Raw genomic sequence first — 19672 nt, forward strand, 5'->3', positions numbered from 1 at the left:
GAGCCAGGAGCCTGTTCCGAGTCTCCCATGCGGGTGCAGGGTCCCAAGGCTTCGGGCTGTCCTCGACTGCTTTCCCAGGCCACAAGCAGGGAGCTGGATGAGAAGCAGGGCTGCTGGGATTAAAACTGGCACATATACGGGATCCCAGTGCATTCAAGGTGAGGATTTTAGTTGCTAGGCTACCGCGCCAGGCCCACCAATACTTCTTAACATGAATTTTTTCAATTTACTTGGTTTGTTATTTTCCATAATTAATGGTATAATTGCTTTCCCATAGCTACTTTTGGATTTTCACAACAGAAACAGCATAAAATTATCTGTGGGCTGGCCTTATGGTATAGCACGTTAAGCTGCAGCCTGTAGTTCAGACATCCCATGTGGGAGCCAGCTCAAGTCTTGGCTGTTCCACTTTCAACCCAGCTCCCTGCTAATGCACCTGGGGCAGGAGATGATGGCCCAAGTATTCGGGCCAGTGTCCCCTACGTGGAACAAGGATGAAGCTGCTGGCTTTGGCCTGGTTCAGTCCGAGCTACTACAGCCATTTGGGTGAGCGAACCAGCAAACAGAACATCTCTCTGTAACTGCCTTTCAAATAAATAAATCATTAAAAAATTTTATATATACATATAATTGACAGAAGTAATTTCTAAATTTTTCATTGATCATATACAATCTGAACTTAGTCATTTAGATGCAGACACATTTTCAAAATCATTCCTAAAGAAAATATTGAATTATCCTCTTACTGATTGATACACAAATACACAAAACCATACCTGTAACTCATCTTGAAGCTTTCTGAGCTTTTTACAAATATCTGAATCTTCAAGGCTTTTATCTGAACTTAGATTACATTTGTTTTCGATTTCCTGGCATTTTTCCTTCCATTTTTCCAATTCTGGTTTTAAAGATACAGCATTATTTGTTAAAAGTACAAGCCAAAGGTACACCACATGGAGATGTAAGTGACATGGATACAGCAAAAAAATTGGAAGAGCTCAGAACACAGACCAAGATGGAACTGAGACTATTACAACAGGTAAACTTCTAAGAAGTACAAAGATCTTTCAGGAACTCAATCAATAATTTCCCAATACACAGCAGAAATTCATATTGGTCTTAACTATGTATGATAACTTATGCAATCCTAAAAAAAAAAAAAAAAGAAAAGAGACTGTGCCAAGGTCCTAGAGGTGTATAACAAAGTAGGAGAGGCAGGCAGCCAGCAGCACCAGCAGCAGCACCACAATTTCATGCACCAGAGTTTTATAAATCACTTTTGATCATCTCACCTAATACTCTTTAAAGCATAATAGTACAGATGGCATTTCTGCCACTGACCACATTTTAAAACGGGGAACAAGTGGCTAGGTCATCACAAATTTCCTACCCAAGATTACATGGTATAGGCAATTTCCTAATTCTAAATCACCAGTCTTTTCTACAAGAAACACAAATAATTTCATTAGTAGCAAATAGGTTTATGCTTTCCCACATATTCTAGATAAATCCCATCTGTATTTTCAAAGCAACCAAACCACAGTACTTATTGAGATGAACATACAATATAACGCTAAAAGCTAAACAGAGGTGAAAATCAGTTGAAAAGCTTGTTCTTAATATCTGGGTATATACAATTTACATAGTTATTTACAATTATTCCTGTAATGTAATCTTAGATAAAACAATTTTTATCACAGCAGAAAATGGCAAGCCATTCAAGAAATTCAATACTTTTTCATTAGGAACTATTATAAATGCTCTATTTTAAAATGGAAAGAAATCTTAAAAAAAAAAAAATGGCAGAAAAAATGGCAGAAAGAAAATAAGGTGAAGTGTTTAGCCACCTAGTTAAAACGTCTGCATCAGAGTGCTGGCTTGCCTTCCGGCCCTGGCTCCTGACGCAGCGTCGTAGCAATGCCAGCAGCGGGAGGCACGGGTGGGTTCCCGCCCCCAACATGAGACCTGTCTCCCAGTTTCCACCCTCACCCGTGGCTGCTGTGGGCATCTGCGGAATGAACCACCAGATGGAAGCTCTCTTTCCCTCTGTTTGTCTATCTCTATGTCTCTCAAGTAAATATTCAAAACACAAAAAGTTGAGGTATGTCAGCAATCTCGTTTTACCTGTGGCCAGACTTTCAGCTTCTTCTAGTTTGGCCTCCAGCACTTGCTCTTGTTCTACCTGAGTCTGCTCCTGTTCTTCTAGTGTCATTCGCATATCTTCAATTAATTTTTCTTTCACATTGAGATCTATACATGCGGGGAGAACATTCCAAAAATTAATAGCATCCAATTTTTGTTGTTTTCTTTGTTTTTAAGATTAAATATACTCTTAACTAAAACATGAGTTCCAAACAGAATCTCTTTTTCACTACTACAACCACAATTCCTAAAACACAACTGGCATATATGATGCAGTTATCATTTATCTGATATAGAAATAGATGCTTGGATGACCACAAAAAAATGCATGGATATATATAGAAAAGCAATTCTCCCACATAAAATTAATCTCAAATTGAAACAACTCTATTTGACATCTTTAGAGCTAACATTTGTACTCAATCCATTACCTGCTAAAACTAAAAAATGTCCAATCCCAACTTGATCTATTTAGTAAAATCATAAATAATTATTATCCTTATAAAAAATTTAAATTCAAATATTTTATTATGTCTGGTTTTCATAATCAGTGCCTCAGACATCACAGAGCAATTAACCTTACCAAAATAGTTTCTGGTCCTTGAAAATTAAATGACTTATAAGTAACTCTATCTTAGCCCTATCTCTAGTACACAGATGAAGAGGAAAAGTGAGGCTGCTTGTGATAGAACACAACAGAAGGGCTTATTTCAGAAAATTTTTGATCAGTACTACTAATGTCAGCAGTAATAAAATTATTAAAATATACACAAACTCAAGCTGTTTTTAATGAAAGACATTCCAAAAGACTGCTCTCTCAAAATGTACACAATGGAGGTGCAGTGCTGTGGTGTCGCGTAGAAAGCCACCTCGAGGATTCTACATGAGCGTCAGTTCATGTCTTGCATACTCAACTTCTGGTACAGCTTCCTGCTAATAGCCTGGAAAAGTGGCTCAAGATGGACCCAGTGCTTGGCCCCTGCTCCTACATGGGAGACTCCGGAAGCTCCTGGCTCCTGCGTTCAGCCGGGCCCACATGAATATTTAGGGAGCGAATTGGCAGACAGAAAAGCACTCTATCTGTCTCTACCTCTCTCTGTAACTGTTTCAAGTAAATAAATAAATCTTGGGGAAAAAAAAGCAAACTATACGCAATGCAAACTTAAAACAATAAGAAACAATTATATTAATAATTTCCAATATTCTTTCCAATAATGTAAGCTGCCAATAGTACTATTATATCAAAATTCCTCCTTGGATTAAAGTTATCTTGGTATTATTATATAAATAATCCTTCATTTCAAAAAGCATGATTTGCAAATATAATAAGATCATAGTGTTTATTAAAATTTCCTAATGTCTTTCCTTTTGTGCTGTATATACAAACGCATAAGCTACTGGATTACAAAGAAAGTGTATAGTTAGAGAGACAGACAGCTCTACCAACTAAAGCCCCAGAGAAGGAAGAAAAGAGAATCATTATATTCTTAGAATTATCTCTATGAATTATCTGCTAAAAGAAAAAATAAAGCTTCAGAACATCAATGACGATATTCTAAGTTACTTGAAGGTGGCAAACTAGAAATGAAGGCAAAAAATAATCATTGCATCAGTCAATGCCTTCAGGGACGCATGCTTTATCTGCATATACAATTAAAATGGAAGCTAAAGTTAAGTGAAGAAGGCTGAGATAATAATCTCATTCTGGCTATCTAAAGATAGAGCTCATGGAACTGGCTATCACAATCAGGTAAATTATTGTGGTACACCAGGTAAAGTCACCACCTGAGGTGCTAGCATCCCAGATCAGTGCTTTGAGACCCAGCTGCTCCTTGTGCAGCTGGGAAAGCAGCAGGGCATAGCCACGTGCTTGGGCTCTTGCACCACAGGGATGAGTGGGACAAAGCAATGACTTCAGTCTGGGCCAGCCCCACCCACCAAGGCCACATGCAGAGTGAGCAGTGAATGAGCCATCTCTCTCTGTTTTTTCCCCCCAACTCCCTGCAACTCTGCCTTTCAAGTAAATAAATCCTTAAAAAAAAATAAGCGAGTGATCAAATGCTTAACAAACAGGGTAAAGCATCAATAAGAACTATAACACCTTAGGAAGCACTCGAGAAACCTTTAAGTATGATATTTGAGAACATGTAGGAAGTCATAAAAAGGGAAATAGATTAGTAATCAAAGTCTGAAATTTCAGAGTAAAGCAAGTAAGTTGGTAAGCTATTCATTAAAATGACTGCTTTCCCTTGATGACATTATGCTATCCTGACTTTAATTCAGAATTTTCAAAGGTAACTATTATCTATTTTCCAATTACATTCATAGAAAAAAAAATTTGTTCCTGACCTTTGCATATTTTCTCATACTGTTGTAACACTTCTTCCACTTTCTGATTACTTAGTTGTTCCTAGAAAATAAAAGAATATTAATTAAACACAAATGCAACTCCAGTACACAATAATACTTAGTGGCAGGTCTGGACAACAGGGTTCAAAATTGAGTATAAATAGTAACAAAGGTCAACTAGGCCTCAAGCTTCCAAGTTTCTTTCACCTTAGAGAAAAGAGAAGGATGGAGATGGTGATGACATAAACAAATACTTTACATATCATAAAAGGCAGAAACAAGAGAAAATGGAATTCTACTATCTACTTAGCCTAAAATAACGAAGAGCATTTAAAAACTCCCCTTCAGCAAATTCAAAATGCAAAGGGCCTCCCTGTCCCCTCTACTGGAAAGTAACTGCAAGTACTGAAAAACATCGGCAACTTCAAAAGGCAAAATTAAATTATGGAGAGTGGAAATCTTCAGTTCCAAGTTAACCTTACTTCTAATCAAGTAACTTTATCACTGTCTCCTCACTTCAAAACTCTTGATCATTTCAACATCTAGAAATCTGTAAATTCTATTATGAAAATATAGATTACTTTAATAGGATTGATTTAGTAAGAACTAAATTTACATCTTTATACTTAAACACTCATTAGTTTTTTCTACTAAAAAGCCTTATTTGAAAGCATACAACAAATCAATTTCTTTATTGTTACCTTATATCCACTTAATCAGCATTAACCTTACTATAATCATTTATAAGAGATTTTCTTGCCAGATGTAATATTAAAAAGAATTTTGAAAAGGTCTAGACCAATTTTTATTCTTATCTTAAATTAGTTTTTAGAATTTGAGAAGAGTTGCAAGATAGCACACAAATTTTTACATAACACAAATTCAGTTGCCCAACATACTCTCATGGAATATTTATCAAAAATTAAGAAATTGACCTCCACACCATATTACCACAGTATATTTACCAAAATCTCAAGAAATTAACCTTGATGGAAGACAAGTAAAGACACTTTATCAGCTGCTGCCCTTTTTCTGTCCCAGGATCCATTCAAAACATCACACTGCACTCAGTCATCATGTCTCCATCTGAAATTGCTCTTCTTTGTCCACTTTATACTGATAAGGGATCAAGCAGACCCTCGGAACGGTATGTGGGATGCTTTCTCACACACCCTGAGACTGAACTTTGGGGAAGAATACCACAGGAGATGTGCCCTTCCGCCTCAATGTGATCTTCTGCATGCATCAAGTCAGGAAGCACCAGCATCAATAAGACTTGCTATTGACAATGCTATTATGAAACACTTCGTTAACACGGTACTTGCTAGCTCTCTTTACAGTAAAATTAGGATTTTTTTTTTCTTTTTCAAATTCTCTTTGTTAGGAGAAAGACATTATAAACTTAAGTCATTTTCTTTTAACTCCAGAAGAGGCCAAAAGAGAATTTATTTAAAAAACAAATATGTAATTCTATTAGACACTAAAATGTAGCAACGCACTGAGGCCATCTTTAACAACAGCTGTTACCTTGAGTTGTTGAATGGTTCGCTGTTTCATATCTATTTCCTGAGAACACTGATTTTTCTTTTTTTCCAGTTCATTAATTTTAACCCTCAGTAACTTCTCCTCATCACGCATTACAGACACCTACAAAGTAATGTTTATGAATGGTTCAATGCTGAGAGCTTTTAATTGTGGAAAACTCATGACAACCTGATCAAATATTCAAAGAATGTCAAGTTTTATAGGTACCCTTCCCCCCCCAAAAAAATCACTGTAATAGTTGCATGGAATAGAAAAAGTTATCATGGCAAAAAGAATAGCAATCATCTAGGGCAAAATCTCTAGTAATTAAAGAGATACTTCAGGGCTGTGACAATGTAAGCTAAACCACCACCAAATGACGGTAATCCATATGAGCCCTGGACAGAGTGCTGGCTGCTCCACGCCTACTCATTCACCCCCCTTACTACTGTGTCTGGGAAAGCAGAAGATGGAACCATGCCATCCACATTGGAAACCTGGATGGAATTCCACGCTCCTGACTTCAGCTGGCCCAGCAGTGGCCATCTGTAGCCATTTAGGGAATGAGACAGGAGACAGACGATCTCTTTCTCTGCCTCTCTGTAACTCTTCCTTTAAAATAAATAATTTTATAAAAAGTAAGGAATACTTTGAAACTTACTCATGGCATCTAGGAAATAAAAATGTAACAATTACAAAAGTAAAAGGTGCTCATGAAAGTCAACTGAATTTTAGAATTACAAGTAACATAAATCTACAAACTTGTTAAAAGAAATCAGACACTGTGCATTAGTACACAAATCTGCACTCAGAACTGGCCTATGGAACTCAGTGTAGTTATACCTATCCACATATGTTTCCTCATCCAAAACACAGAAGTTAGGAATGGTGCCTACACCCATTAAGAGCTAATATGTATCAACCAAGAAATATTAACTGGCCCAGACTTGCTTGCTACAGATATTAGTACTATTATTTGAGAAATAGAAAATATTCTTCATATCTATTATTAGAATAATGTTAAGTACTTTTCTATAAGATACTCTTATAGCAATATCAAAAGATCTCACAAATAAATTCAAAAGCAATACTTATAATTTAATTTACGATGATATACAAATACCCACATTAGCTATATTCACATATACATTACACTGAATGCACACAAAGAAAACTGAACAAATCAAAAAGTCAGTGGCAGTCAAGATACGAAAAAAGAACTTTCGTTCTAAACATTAAAAAAAAATTTAATATTGTTTTACAATGGAAGAAATTTTAATTAGGAAGAGAAGCCACTTTTTAAAAATTGGGTATGGCTCCATGCATACACAAATCAACTGCACAATGCTTGGTAACATATGCTGATGACCATTATACTCCAACATAATTATCTTTTTATTTATTCACTCATTTTTTCTTGAAAGTCAATATTACAGAAAGACCCTCCATCCACTGGTTCATTCCCCCAAGAGCCTTCTCCCAGGTCTCCTCCGAGCATGTATGGGAACAAGGACTTGGGTCATCCTACTCTGCTTTCCCAGGCCACAAACTGGCAGCTGGATCAGAAAAGGAGCAACTGGACACAAGCTGGCATCCATTCAGGATTCTAGCATGAGGTGGAGAATCAGCCTACATCAGCCCCAGACAATATATCTTAATCCAGAGTTTTTTTGCCCTTAGAAACAATGCAGAAACAGTGCTAACACTAAATGGGTGTTGATTAATTGATAAATTGTGTCATAATTACACAACAGTGAAAAGAATTCAAATTAACTCAACATAAATAAATAAATGATCCTAAAAATTGTCTTTGTCTTTTGGGAAGGTCAAAGTATAACATAAAATCAAGCAATCATAAAACATGAATTAAAAGGTTAAAGTTAAGAAAACCAAAATCTGTCCCACAGAGAGGAAAAAAAAAAAAAACCCACCCATAACCAAAACCAAGAAAAAGAAAACAGGCAGTTGGGGGAGAAGGGAGGAAAATCTACAATTCCTATCTCCCAAAAGCTAATTTACTTCTATGTACTAAGTACAAAAAAATTGAAATAACCCAAAATTAAAAGGTAAAGAATATAGGGGCTGGCATAGAAGCCTAGCGAGCTAGTCCTTTGGCTGTGAAGCCGGTGTCATAGGGACATGCATGGGTTCAGGTCCTGATTGCTCCACTTCTAATCAAGCTCCTGTTTATGACCTAGGAAAGCAGAGGAGGATGGCTCAAGTCCTTGAGCCCCTGAACCCCCATGAGATCCAGAAGAAGCACTAGCTTTTTTTCCTTAAGATTTGTTTATTTTTATAGAAAAGACAGATTTATAAAGTAGAAACAGGAGAAAGATCTTCTATCTCCCGGTTCACTCCCCAAACAGCCGCCACAGCTGGAGCTAAGCTGATCTAAAGCCAGGAGCCTCAAGCAGGTCTCCCATGCGGGTGCAGGGTCCCAAGGCTTTGGGTCGCTCTCCACTGCTTCCTAGGGTATAGCAGGGAGCTGGATGGGAAGTGGAGCAGCCGGGACATGATCAGCACCTATATGGGATCCCAGTGCTTGCAAGGCCAGGATGTAATCCATGAGCCATTGCTTTGGCCATAAAGCCACTGGCTTTGAATTGGTTCAGCTCTGGCTGTTATGGCATTTGAGGAGTGAATCAGCAGATAAAAGATGTATGTCCCTCCTCTATGAAAATAGATAGACAGATAGATAAATGAAAATAAATCTTTTAAAAAAAGGATATGAAAATAGCTTATAGGGGAAAAAAAAGCCTTTAAACAAAAACTGTACACTCCAGACTGGCAATGTGGTGCAACAGGTAAAGCTCCTTTTCTGATCCATTCAATGACCTGGGAAAAACAGTAGACAATGGCCCAAGTGTATGGGCCACTCACACCCATGTGAGCAACCTGCATCAAACTCCTGGCACCAGCACAGACCAGCACTGGCCATCACAGTCATTTGGTAAATAAAGCAGCAAGTAAAAGGAAGATCTCTCTGTGTCTCCTTTTTCTGTGAGTTTCAAAAAAAAAAAAATCTTAAGAGATGATCACTCAAAACTAAAGAATTCCAAATTAGAAGTATAGTGAAATACAATACTTATCTATTAAATTAACAAAAGAAATGAAATGCTACTGCTGTAGACACAAATTATAAAGAAATTACACTCATATTTTTATGTGTGGATATGGAAAGTAAACTGGTATACTCTCTAAGAAGGAATAATAAATATGGAAATTACAAAGGTGCAAACAAGTGTCCCATATCTTCCACTTCAAGGAATTTATATTACTGAGACTTGTCAATGTTCAAAAATGACATGACGATGCTGCATAACTTGTGTCAGCATAAGCATGAGAACTGCCTAAACTGCCCAACAACATATTGTGAATATGTGCACTGTAACTACAGAGGATTGATTTGCAAATTCATTATATACTGATATGGAATTGCAGCAAGGATGTAGTATTAAATGAGAAGACAGTATAAGATGGTTTTATTTCTTATAGAAAGGAGGACAGAGAAAGGAAGGGAGGGATAAGGACAGAGAAAGCAATTGGCAATGTTAAATGCTAATTATGAAGGCAGTAAACTTGCAATCATAAAATTAGTGTCTGAACTTTCTCTATAGGGGCATTGACCTTCATTACGATAAAGTGAAAGGCGGGACTTTTGGGGCGCTTACTTCTTTCTGTACTTGCTCAATCTGCCTTTTGGCATCGGTCAGTTTCTCCTTCAGTTCAGCATAATCTTCATCCTTTCTCTGGAGATCTGCTCTGAGATTCTCGGCAAGAGCGGTGCTTGCAGAGAGCTCTGCTTTCAATCTAGAAAACAAACACAAGCCACCTTTTGACAATGATTCACCATGAATCACACAGTCACTGAAGAACCTTCGAAAGTACATCTTTTCACAAGCCCCCAGTGTCCCAAGCACAACCTAGACCCTGAGAGCAAATTTCATGTGAAATACAATACTCATTGCATATCATTTTTCATTCCAATGATATATCATATGAACAAAGCTCAAGAATTTTACTAATTACACATGCTACACATTATCAGACTGTTATGTCCAGTTTCAGGTTTACCACTACACAGAAAAAAAAAATTAACACCTTGCATATTATAAAGCATTCTGAAGAAGTTAGCTTACTTTTCTGTTTCTTGCTTGTTAGTTTCTTTTTCTTCTTCCATTAAGTGAAGTGAATGTGTCATAGCTTGCAGATTACTTGTTAACTGTGTGACCTCTTCTTTCAACCTTATTTCCTTTTCACTTAAATCTTTGCTGTTTTTGAGAGAATCCTCAAGATTTGCTTGCAATTCCTTCAGATTTTCTTCTAACTTTAAAATGATGGACTCCTTTTCCAGCATGACCTGTTCTAACCTGGCTGAGTGCCTGCATTCATCTTTCTGAGTCTCTAAGATGCTTTCAAGCTCCTTTACTTTTGCCCGATAGCGAGTAACATCCTGGGCGAGTTCGGACAGTGCTTTCTCTCCTTCAACTACTTGCTGTTTCTGATCATCAAGATGGTTATTTTTTTCTTGTAATTCTTGCTTCAGCTGCTGTATCATATTTTCTTTTTCTTTTATTAGCTCACCTTGATTTTTCATTTCACGATCTTCTATTTTTAGCCTAGTGTTTTCATCTTGGTATCTTCCTACTTCCGTCTGTAAGTTTTCAACTTGTTTTTCCAGTTCCTGGATCTGATGACTTTTTTGGGAAGAGGTCTTCACAATCTCTTTGCATTCTTCCCAAATAGCTTCAATACTAGTATGGAAAGAGTTACCTCTGCGGAATTCTTGAACACGGTATTCCTTATGCTGTTTACTTTTCAAATCATCATTACCTAAATGGTGTACCTGGGTGTCTGACAGGTTCTCTTCCTGAGAATCATTTGACAAATCCCCGAGATGGAACAAATCTATGTCTGAGATCTGAGAAACTGAATCAAGTGAACGCAGTTCATCTATTTTTGCCTGCATTAATTTTATTTGTGAAACATTCCTCGAGATGTTTCTTGTAGCAGTTTCTATCTCCTTTGATAATTTGATGATCTTTTCTGCCTGTTTTTCATTTATACCTTTTTGTACATCTAATTCAGCAACCACACTGTCATAGTTTGACTGAATTTGTTGGACTTGTATGCTTAATGTTGAACTCTTTTTTTCAGATGAAGAAAGTTCTTGCTGTAAATTAACAATCAGTTTATTTAATTCTGCTTTTTCTTCCTTTTCATTCTGAAGTTTATGTTCAGCAATAGATAAGAGTGTTTTCAACTCTGCATTATCTTGTAAAGAGGTAACATCTTGCCCCCTGTCTGAAATGTTACATTGTATTTCACTTTTCCTTTCTTCTTCAGTGATAGCTGAATTAGTCAACATAGATCCTTTAAAAATTAAAAAGAAAAGATATTATTCTTTAAGATACAAACTTTAACAGTTATCATTGATATAAACTATGCCTATTTTATATGCACTGTTAACAAAAACTAAATTAAGTTTTAAAATTTGTTTTATCCATTTGAAAGGCAGCGCCCCCACCAACATGTCACAAGGAGTTGGGAAGATAGACTGACAGAGACCTCCCATCCACAGGTTCCCTTCAAATGCCTGAAACAGCCAGGGGCTGGGCCAGGCTGAAGAAGGGATAAGGAACTCAGTCCAGGTCCCCGGCTGGGCAGCAGGTGGCCACTTAGTTAAGCCAGCACTTGCTGCATCCTGGAATGTGCATTAGCAGGAATGCAGGAGATCTGACCCCGGTATTTTGATATAGGACACAAGCATTTTACACTACCATGTAAAATCTCTGCCACTAAAGGGTTTTTTTTTTTTTTTAAGATTTATTTTATTTTTATTGGAAAGACAGATATACAGAGAGCAGAGACAGAGAGGAAGATCTTCCGTCCAATGATTCACACCCCAAGTGAGCGCAACGGCCAATGCTATGCCAATCTGAAGCCAGGAGCCTCTTCCGGGTCTCCCACACGGGTGCAGGGTCCCAAAGCTTTGGGCCATCCTCAACTGCTTTCCCAGGCCACAAGCAGGGAGCTGGATGGGAAACAGGAATGCCGGGACTAGAACCGATGCCCATATGGGATCCCGGGCATGCAAGGCGAGGACCTTAACCACTGCACCACCGAGCCGGGCCCGCCACTAAAGTTTAATTCCTTTTTTTCACAGCCAAATTGAATTTGCTATCAGAGAAAGAAAGAAATTCAAAGAGTTAAGCAGCTACCAATGTGCGGACAGAAGCACATGGCAAAGGTTCAGGTTTTCAGCAAGGTTTTCAGGGTCCTGGGATGTTCTAAGGGCATGTTCTCAGAGGGGGTAGTTTGGAGAAATGGGCGAGTGGGCAGGGTCTAGGATAGCGTTTTTCTAAAATTTAGTTCTTAACTTTCATTTTAACAAGGTACCTCAACCAACTGTATAGAGTAAATTGTTCACATTATTTTCAAGAGTATGAATAAATCCTGAATATCTCAATCCTCTAGAATAAATATATACCCCTATTTGATGCTTTCACACAAATTCCATTTTAAAATAAGCATCAAGTAAGTGTTGAACAGCCCAGTACATTACTCCAAAACAAGCATCAATCTGATTCTTCTGCCTTCCTGCTTCATTTCATGGTGTGATTTTATTATGTGAATTTTCTACACAATATTGCCATGACACAACCAATTACATATGTCCTTCTCATCTTCTCTCCCTGTCTTACTAAGTAGTTACCTGGGGAATTCACCTGCACTTTGACTTAGTAACTTCATTAAATACCTTAGAATTAAGTTCATTGTGCTCTAAAATTACAGATACAAGTTTGAGACACTAATCCATAAAGGGAAAAAACAGTTACAAGAAATGATTTGAAATTCTTATGAAACCTATTTCTGTGGTCGGCACTCTGATATAGCACATACAGCTACTCCCTGCAGCGCCTACATCTTACCGGTACTGGCTGGAGAAGCAACTGCCCGTCTTCTGACCCTGCCCCTTGCTGCTGCATCTGGAGAGGCAGCACAGAACAACCCAAGTATGTGGGACCCTATCCCCACGTGGAAGACCCAAAAGAGGCTCCTGGTTCTTGGCTTCAACACTGGCCCGCTCCAGCCATTGCAGCCATTTGAGTATGAACTAGCCGAAGATCTGTCTCTTCCTCATTCTTTCTTTACAACTCTGCCTTTCAAATAAATAAATCTTTTTAAAAAGAGAGGGAAAAAAAGAAAGAAAAAAGCCCATGGCATTGTTATCTTCCTGATGAATCTGAAAAATCTATTTTATAATTGTTTTGTATTTAATGAGTTCCCCTATAACATTCTAAGCATTTCAGCTCTTTATTTTAATGTTTAGTTTGAAACTCAGTAAGCGAGACAAGACATCATATGGAAGGTTCCCTTTATCTGACTTACCTTATATAATAACAAACAAAAAACAATAAACCTAAATATATTTGAAACCTGGATACACCACTTATGTCAGAAAAAAATATAATCTTTATAAATTAAAGTTTTACAATCAGCAATCTATTCTTACTCTAACTATGGAAACACTCACTAATCTGACATACGTTTCTTACATTAGCATTAGTGTAATTTCATGTTTAAAATTTTAAGGACCTCACATTAAACTTCCTGTACAAAAGTGACTCTCTAATTCAAATTACCCAAGTGACATTAAAATATAGATTCCCATAACCAAATATTGATTTGGTTAAGTATGGTATGTATTTTACACACACCATTTTGAATACTAGTAGTCTAGTACTTTTCAAATTTCTGGAAGAAGCTAGCAATTACCTCTATAATATTTTCGGTGTTAAACATCAATTAGTTTTATTACAAAACCCATCAGCCTTGCCACATTTGATTACTCCACACCAGCCAAATGTCAAACCTTATATAGCTATGAGATTCAAATCCTCAAGCTCAGACTCCTGTACATCATTCTTAGCATGACAGTAGTCCTTGGAACAGACATGTATTGAATCTGATGAAGATAGCAGAATTTCTGATATCATAAAAAGCTTTCTAAATTGAAATCTACTATACCATATACAAATAAATACATTTCTATCTTACATATTTACGAGAGTTGGGGTTGCCAGCAAAATAAAAGCATAAGCATTTATGAAACTGTTTATATAATTGTACATACAAATTATATAACATAGGGCTAGAAATGATGCAAATAACTGTTTCCTCTCAAAAAAAGTTTTAAGGATTAATTAATGTATTTGAATGTGGCAGAGTTATAGAGAGGGAGAGAAGAGATTTTTCATATGCTGGTACATGCCCCCAAATGGCAATGGAGGGGGCTTCTTCCAGATCTCCCATGTGGAAGCAGACCATCTTCCACTGCTTTCCCAAGCACATTAGCAGGAAGCTGGGTCAGAAGGAAGGGATGCTGCTACGATGTAGCACTGGCCCCTTTTAAAATTTTAAATCCTGACTTATTGATAATTAAAATCTGTTCACCATCTCAAAATATTGATTGGCTGACAGTGAAAGCATGACCCCACTCAACAGTCAATGTAAATGTGGGACTATCATCCTTACGCTTCATGGAAGTATGTATCCAATTTTAGCTTCAACAGTGCATGTACAAAGAGCAAGGTTTATAAACTTACATTTTTAAATATAATTCATGCTCTTTGTCTTCACCTAGTTGTCTAAGCTTTCTTGAGTATCAGTAATCATAGGCAATCCTTTGCATGATTTCAGATCTCATTAAAAAAAAACAGAATAATCACAAAAGTGTTTCAGGCAAGATTTTATTATCCATAATTTGCATAGTCTGGCCAGCCTCAAAGAACAATAAGAAAAATATAGCATTACCTTAACACAGTTTTGCTTTCTTTGGAGGCATACATTTTTTCTAACTATTTTCTCAAGCTTTTCCTTTTAGTCTAAGGAGTCTGGCTACACTGAAATCTTAACAACTTGCCTTTCTTAAATTTTACAACAAACTTGCCCTTACATTCTTAAAAAAATATTTTTGAAATACTCAATTTCTAAGTGTTTCCTGCCATCTTTAACACAGTTCAAGTACCTTTACTTATAGTAATATTTAGCTCAAAAGTCTTATTATGAATGAACGTTTTTAAAGAAAGAAACAAAGAAAACAACAGAGTGGAAAGTTTGGGGCAGAAATAGTTCTATTTATGTAATTAAAGTGATGAGCTTTAAATATTATAAGCCCAGAAATAAAAGATAATTAAAAAGCATGCTGAAGTGATAAAACCACATCTAAAATCATATTAAAATAAGGGCTGACACTGTGGCATATACTAAGGGGACCTCTACCCACAGTGCCACCATCCTACATGGGTGCCAATTCAAGTCCTAGCTACTCTACTTTCGATCTAGCTTCTGGCTCATGGCCTGGAAGGCAGCAAAAGCTGGCCCAAGTGTTTGGGCTCCTGCACTCAGGAGGGAGATCTGACTTCACACTGTACAAATCCAGTTATTGCAGGCATTTGAGGGATTAATCAATGAATGGAAGATCTGTCTCTCCTTCTCTCTGTGTAACTCTGCCTTTCAATAAAGTAAAAAATTTAAAAAAAAAATTTTAAAGAGCATATTAAGGTAAAAGCTTTGGACCTGGCATTGTAGCATAGCAGCTTAAGTTGCCGCTTGAGACAACAGTATTCCATATTCAAGGGCTGTTTTGAGTCCCACTTACAATTCAGCTTTCTGCTGATGCACTAAGGAAAGCAACACAAGACTGAAGTTCTAGGGCCCCTGCCACCGAGATGAAAGATCAATTGAACCTGGCCCAGCCCGGCTGCTAAGGCCATTTAGGAGTGAACGCAAAGATGGAATGTCCCATGCGTGGACTCTCCAGCCCAATTCTGCCTTCTCTCCTCTCTGTGTCCTTTCAAAATACAAAATAAAACAAACAAACAAGAAAAAAAAAAGCCCAGTTTTAAGTATACTCCATCCTCCAAACAATTTATAACATATCAGTACAAAAATCTGTAACATTCAGATTTTCTCAAGACTTGCTCTGACAAGCATTTCCACCTTTTCTATTCACAGGTTTAGACATTAGTCCTTTTCAAAGCCTCCTGTTACCAGTTGAAGGTACTACCTTTCTTTGCTGGTGGTTCATCTTGTTGAAGATCACATTCATTTATCCTTTTTCGTTCTGAAAACATTTTGGTTCTGCTGTCCTTGGACACTTCAACCGTCTTATTACAAGTCATTTTATCGTTTATTAAAGATGTATCATCCTTGTCCTAAATGAAGTAAGTTTAAATTCATAAACAGAAAACTCCAATATGTAAAAACCATACAATTATCAACAGTGCACTATAAAAATTGTTATATTTCAAATTTGATGCAACATTTTCTAAGATATTAAGTTTCACCCTAAAATATAGTGCTGATTCTGGCAAGTGAGTACCTTGGGGATAAATGCAGAACCTAGGAACACTCATGAATCAAGTGATATTCATAATGTGCTTGGAGAAGAAAAATACAAAACTATGTTTATTTTGCAATCCATTATTTCATTTTGTAAATAAAAGCTCTTATTGATGAGCAGTGTTGTTTTACACTTTAAAAGCCCCAGAAAAATTGTTTGGGTCTTTGTTTTTGACCAATGTATATTAAAAAATACACAATCAATATATGGCTTTAAAATGGAGCTTTTAGATAAGTCAGATTTTTACTTTTAAGGCTTCCCTAAAACAGTCAACCAGAAAAGAGGCCAGAATGAATGTGTCCAGAAAGAGAAAGAGTAAAACTCAGTAATCAACTGCAACTCTCTGAAATAAGCAAAGGTACACTAAGGGCAGGGACTAACAACAATCCATTTGAGAAAAAAAAAAAGTAATTGATAAGACATTATTACCATTTTACATTATAAAATATGCAAATTTCAGAACATGCAGATAAAATAACATTAGGTCATAAGGTAGTGGGTTTTATATATGTGTATGTCTGTATACATGCATACATATATACACATACATATATATATAACACAAGTAATAAGGAGTTAAGGGAATACACATGTGGACAGTGGCTAAGATGCTGCTTGGACAGAGAGAGCTCTCCCATCCATTGGTTAATGCTACAAATGGCCAATAAAATGGGTTGGGTCAAACTGAAGCCAGATGGCAGGAATTCCATCCAGGTGTCCCATATGGCTCACAGGCGCCCAAGCACTTGGGCCATCTTTTGTTGCCTTCCCAGAATATCATAAGGAAGCTGAACTGGAAGCAGAGCAGCTGTGACGTAAACTGGCTCCCACATGAGATACCATCAATGCAGGCAGACTTAGCCGGTGGTAATACAACACTGGACTCCCTTTTTATTGTTGTTTTTAATGAATTCAGTAAAAGAAGGAAACATATCTGTAGGTATTGCTTTAGAATAATTTGCAAGACATAATTTAGAGAGGAAGAAAGCAAAGCAGAAAATCACTCTACTTGTGCAAACTTTTTAGGACATATGTATCCTTCTATATATGTCCGCAAATTTCCCATAAGGCTTATAGAATCTTCCCAATGACCATCACTGAAAAGCAGTATAAAGGTGAAGGCATTTAGACTTCTCAATTTTGTTATCACCGTCTTCATTACTTTTTCTGTAATTGGTTTTAAAATAAACATTTGTAGTAATAAACTGTACTCTTCTACTCCTCATCAAAACAAAGAAATAAAAAAGCTTAAAGTATTACCTTACTAGATTTCTTCAGCCCTTGGACTAATAAATCTGATTCTGAAAAAAACAAAGAATTTTGAAAATAAGTTCATATCTAAGAAACGATGACTAAACTCATGAAACACAAGTTTCTATAGTGGACACTTTTACCAGCATTACATTCAGGAAAAAGAATTTTGACAGCATTACAAAGGCACAGCATTCGTCTTACAAGAGAATAATGTTTCAGAAAAATGATACTTTCAAAACCCAGGATAAAAAATGAGTGACACGTTAAGTAGTAGAGAACTGGCATGACACCAGAGAAGAGACAGAGTCAGGGCTTTCCTGGTCCACTCCAAAGGCAGAAGCATCACTTACCGGCTGTTTCTCTACCCATCTAGTATTACACAGAAAAGGGAAGATGATTTTATCCAATTTTCTCCAACTCCAAATGTTGCAACTAATCATACAGAAAGATACTTCAAAACCACTAATGGAAAATGAGTATTATGAAAAAAACTATCTGTATTTCAAAAACTTTTACTTCAATACAGACTTTCTCTTTTCCTTTTTCCGTTAAAATTTTGAAGTACCCTCCTACAAATGTAAGATATCCTCAAAGACAGAACGAACCTCCAATCTAGCTTCAGCCACCCCATAGGAGTTAGTCTATTTCAAACTTGTAAGCCAAGAGCATAATCTCCTACACTAGAATGCATAAAGAATATGGAAGAATAATTTCTTCATTTACGGAAAAAGCTAATACTTTCTCTTGAAAAGTCCTTGACCTATAGGTTAAGATGGCAGAAACCTTTCTATCACATGGGAGAACCTGGGACTGATTCAAGCTTCCTAGTCATGCAGATTCTGGGAGGGAGCTGTAGACAGGCCCATTACGTTCCTGTCACCTAATGGAAATTTGGATTGAATGCCAATACGCAGCCACAGACCAAGCCTTCCTATGGCTGTTGTGTGCATTTAGGGAGTAAACTAATAGATGGGAGTGCTTTCTGCCTTTAAAACTAACTATTTCCCAAAAACTAGTGAAATAAGTGATGGTCAAATATATTTCTTGTAGCAAATTTGTATAAATTCATATAAATGATTACATACTAAAACTTACTACCCTAGGTTAAGGAATTTCCTGGTCACTGTAATAAATAAGTTGTGTAATTCTCTTATATTTATCAGATTTTATATGTTTATAATATCTACAAAGGAGTAAAATACATCTACTTACCATTATCTCTCTTTTTTAACTCTTCTTTGGTTTTGATTAATTCTTCTTTAGTTTTATCTAATTCAGTTTTAACTTGACTTAACTTTAGTTGTAAACAAGCAATGGCTTCCTGGGGATCAGCAAGAGATGCAATGCATAAGTGAGCAATTTCAGCCTGTTTCTTAATATCAGTGACATCATCTTGAAGAGAGTCAATAATATCTTCAAATCCTACATAATTATGTGCTTCCTAAAAACAGCAAAAACCACATGCCTAATGTTAACCCTGGGTTTCACCCTGACGTGTTACCACATAATACACAGAGCTTTAGAAACAGCCAAAAACTTACGATAGCCTTTTAGGCAAATCATATAGAAGCCCCCAATGGAAAAAAAAATTTCATTCTACTACTGATTTTTTAAGGAACAGAATCATTTTTCCTCATTAAAATGTCACAGGGAAAATGTCCGAAACAGTGAAAATTATACAATTATGGTAAGTTAGTTAGGTATCATCTCAAATAAATAACGATACTTAAAAGACTATGTTAGAATAGCCAAGAAAACTAATCTTCATTTAAACAACTCAGTTCAATTCGAAATCATAGCAGTGACACAGAATGGTGAAATGACAGCAAGAGTCTAGACATCACTGTCACAGGTCCCTGAACCGAGTGACGACAAAGCAAGCAAGTGGTGCAGGCGGCCCTGTGCACCACGTTAAGCCACTGCTTCCAACACTGGATTTCCACACTATCGGGGCCTGCTTGAGTCCTGGCTGCTTCCGGTGCAGCTCCCTCCAAT

General features: G+C 36.8%; 1 protein-coding gene across 3 annotated transcripts in view; it reads right to left on the reverse strand.

The window, feature by feature from the left end:
* Positions 1 to 19672, reverse strand: part of KIF20B (kinesin family member 20B) — a 54559-nt gene that overhangs the window by 14104 nt on the left and 20783 nt on the right. For 2 of the 3 annotated variants that reach the window (XM_040975730.1, XM_040975732.1), the window contains 9 exons: positions 18890 to 19118; positions 17684 to 17724; positions 16088 to 16235; positions 10155 to 11388; positions 9687 to 9825; positions 6019 to 6138; positions 4492 to 4552; positions 2125 to 2250; positions 777 to 898 (listed from right to left, as the gene is read on the reverse strand). In XM_040975730.1, coding sequence (XP_040831664.1) covers positions 777 to 898; positions 2125 to 2250; positions 4492 to 4552; positions 6019 to 6138; positions 9687 to 9825; positions 10155 to 11388; positions 16088 to 16235; positions 17684 to 17724; positions 18890 to 19118 — 2220 coding nt within the window. The remainder of the gene's footprint in view (positions 1 to 776; positions 899 to 2124; positions 2251 to 4491; positions 4553 to 6018; positions 6139 to 9686; positions 9826 to 10154; positions 11389 to 16087; positions 16236 to 17683; positions 17725 to 18889; positions 19119 to 19672) is intronic. The other variant, XM_040975731.1, reaches the window with a different exon arrangement.

The sequence above is a fragment of the Ochotona curzoniae genome, unplaced genomic scaffold (genome assembly GCF_017591425.1).
Source record: "Ochotona curzoniae isolate NIBS_2020 unplaced genomic scaffold, NIBS_Ocur_1.0 contig_2692, whole genome shotgun sequence".
Classification (NCBI taxonomy): Eukaryota; Metazoa; Chordata; class Mammalia; order Lagomorpha; family Ochotonidae; genus Ochotona; species Ochotona curzoniae.